Source organism: Poecilia latipinna, unplaced genomic scaffold (assembly GCF_001443285.1).
Source record: "Poecilia latipinna isolate Pla-1442-1.1 unplaced genomic scaffold, P_latipinna-1.0 Scaffold405, whole genome shotgun sequence".
NCBI classification, from domain to species: Eukaryota; Metazoa; Chordata; class Actinopteri; order Cyprinodontiformes; family Poeciliidae; genus Poecilia; species Poecilia latipinna.
The window spans coordinates 289,274-292,655 of NW_015113021.1; the positions used below are offsets into that span (position 1 = coordinate 289,274).

General features: G+C 38.3%; 1 protein-coding gene across 1 annotated transcript in view; it reads left to right on the plus strand.

The window, feature by feature from the left end:
* Positions 1-955: 955 nt before the first annotated feature.
* thoc3 (THO complex 3) overlaps positions 956-3,382 on the plus strand; it is a 10,451-nt gene continuing 8,024 nt past the window's right edge. The window contains exons 1-3 of the mRNA XM_015037431.1: positions 956-1,189; positions 2,158-2,314; positions 2,405-2,609. Coding sequence (XP_014892917.1) covers positions 986-1,189; positions 2,158-2,314; positions 2,405-2,609 — 566 coding nt within the window. The 5' untranslated portion in view covers positions 956-985. The remainder of the gene's footprint in view (positions 1,190-2,157; positions 2,315-2,404; positions 2,610-3,382) is intronic.

The following is a 3,382-nucleotide window of genomic DNA, read 5'->3' on the forward strand; positions in this document are numbered from 1 at the left end:
TGAGCTGTTTGTCTTTTTTTTTTTTTTTTTTTTTTTTTTTTTTTAAGAAATTGGCACCAGTCACAGATAATTATGGGAATTCCATCTTTTGGTCACTAGAGGACACTGTAGATTCACAGTGAATTCATCGAAAAGAACGTTTTACTGCAGCTATTTAACAATAAAATGATTAAAAGTCAGCTAATTGAACACTTACTTTTTTGAACATACAAAATTAAAGGTAATACAATTTTCACATTGTAACTTAAATTCTCCATGTACAACTCTGGAAAAAATGAAGAGCCCACTGCAATGAACCCCATTGCAAACTTCATGGTTGTTTCACCAAATATTGATTTCTGAACTCTTCATGAGTTGAAACATTAGTATTGTTGTTTCTAAATAAACATAAACTTGTTTTCTTTGTATTATTTGAGGTCTGAAAGCATTGCATCTTTTTTGTTATTTTGACAATTTCTCATTTTCTGCAAATAAATACAACATGTTTTGAAGCATGTTGTCAGTAGCTCAAAAGAACAATGTTCAATTTACTCAAACATAGACCTATAAAAAGGTAAAATCAGATAAACTGATCCATTGGCCTTTTTGAGAGCTGTATTTTATTGCCGTTTTATCTTATATATTAACATGAAAGGTTGATAAGGGGATTTTAAAGCTTCCCGATACCTGATCTAAACTCATAGGCTGAGGAAGGAAAGCAGAGAAAGCAACCAGGAATGCTCATGGTAACTCTGGAGGAGCTGCATAAATCCAAAGCTCAAGTGGACTATTTGTTTAGAGGGCCAGTCTCATTTATGTTAATCTCAAAACTGATTTTTATTGGAGAGGCATTCAGAATAACACTGTTTGGAAATGAAAGCAAAACCTTGAAATGTTGAGGTTGAAATCTTTCATAAAATGACAAAATGTGGAAAGGTAATGAAGAAATATGACTGCAAAACCTAATCAAGCCGCAGGAGGGCGACACCTTCCCTCAAGGCATCCCATGAAGAAGATAAAGAGTGGCAAGATGGCGTCGCAGTATTACCAAGAAATGCAGGAGAGCTTCAGAAATAACAACAAAAGTCGGGAATTCCCGGCTCATACAGCCAAAGTACACTCCGTGGCGTGGAGCTGCGATGGAAGGAGGCTCGCCTCCGGCTCGTTTGATAAAACTGCCAGCGTTTTTATCCTGGAAAAGGACCGCTTGGTAAGTGAATCCGTGCAGTACAATGCGTGCTTAACCTATCCGTTTTCTTCTTTATTATTCTATGTGCTTGCATATGATGTTCTTTTATTATAGCCGAATTGTCAACAAAGCTTCCCCCACCTATACATAGTTCTTCTTCTGATCTGTTGGACAGATCAGAAGAAGAACTCATTCTGATCTTCTTGAGATCTGTTAATTAAGATTGGGTTTACAACACTTATGTGGGTTTGGCACTTTTAAAACATCTGGACTTTATTTTCACATGAGCTAGTATGTGAGCTGTCGTTCGGCTTTACTTACATAGCACATGATTGTAGAATAAAGGCATAAGTAACAGAGTGAAGGTGATTGTTCACACAGATGCGCAACTCCTATCAGAACCAGTCTGAGTTTTGGCAACTATCTGCTTTGACTGATGGAGCTCCGTGAGGGCAGGAAAGAGACACAGAAACACTTATAGCAGGGGTCCCCAAACTACGGCCCGCGGGCCGGATCCGGCCCCCCTCCTCATTTGGTCCGGCCCCCTGAACAATACCGGATCTGGCCCGCCTCCTCATTTGGTCTGGCCCCCTGAACAATACCAGAGAGCATTCAGTGTTTTTTTTTTCATATATATGTGGATTTTTCTTCAACCACCAGGGGCGCTCTTGAGGAGATATGAAACTTAGTTTCCCTCAATGGAATATATACTAGTCAGTACCAGTCACCGTTTCGCTCACGGTTTTTTTGGGTAAAATCTATCTACAAACGCGAATATGTCGTCGGCAGTAATCCAATTCCCCCCCCCCGTCCGTCAACAAAACTTTTCTAAGGTTTCTTTCTCGAAAAACTAAGACCGGCCCCCGACCAGAAAAGGGAAAAGTCATGTCGCCCTCGCAGGAAAAAGTTTGCGGACCCCTGACTTATAGGATTAGTGATTGCGGGTCAGGTTTTATTTGGACGTGGCTCTAATTTGTACCTTTCTCTAGGTGAAGGAGAACAACTACAGAGGACATAGTGACAGTGTGGATCAGTTGTGCTGGCATCCAACCAACCCGGATCTGTTCGTCACTGCGTCTGGAGACAAAACCATTCGCATATGGGACGTGCGCACCACCAAATGTGTCGCCACAGTCAACACAAAGGGTACAATCATACTTGTGATTCCTTGAATCTGGCCTTAGTAAAACTTTAAAGTCCTCAAATCATTTTCTTTCCTTTTTTTTTTTAATTAAGGTGAGAACATTAATATCTGCTGGAGTCCCGACGGTCAGACAATCGCAGTCGGGAACAAAGACGATGTTGTGACCTTTATCGATGCCAAGACGCACCGCTCCAGGGCTGAGGAGCAGTTCAAGTTCGAAGTGAACGAGATCTCCTGGAACAACGACAACGACATGTTCTTCCTCACCAACGGGAATGGCTGCATCAATATTCTCAGGTAGAAACCAAATTGATCTGTGAACCTGAAGTTCCTGCAGGGTGTTGATGAATGTGTCCTGTTTTCTCATTAAAAACAGTCAGTATTATTGTCTTGCTTTCTAAAAATGAACTGTTAATGGTTCTAATTTTTAAAAATATTGATTTTATTGTGACCTTTAGAGCCAAATTCCAGAAATCATGCATGACTTCCACAATGTATCATTTCAAATTATTCAACAACTGTCCTGAATTTAAGACAGAATATTCATTTTTGCAAATGGGGCGAGCAAGAAAACATTTATGGTTGAATTTATGTCAAATCCTCCAATGTCTCTAGGGCATATCTGTCTTCCTCTTGTTTACGAGTAAATAATTAGTACTCTGTCTGGCAATTCTTGTCCAGATGTCCAAATTATTAAATTTAAATCCACTTTTATTTATTAAATGTAGATGCACGTTTATGTATCAGCAGTATTTTACTCTTGAATAACTTCTCACATCTATCTGTCCTCATTTGATAATTGTGTAGCAGGATTGCCTTTGCTTCGGTGTCTCCATTTAAATTTGAAAAAGTAAAAGTATTTGGAAATTTTTTTAGTTATACACCTAGGCTTTGTGTTTTTCTTTATGATCTTTTTAAAAAAATACTTTTTTTTCATCTAATGGATGAGCTATTGAGATCTTGCATGAGAAGTTTTTTTTTTTTTTTTTTTTTTTTTTTTTTTTTTTTTTTTTTTTTCTTTAATATAAAAAATGATGGTTTTTTTTTTTCTTTTTCCCGGTTCAACACCC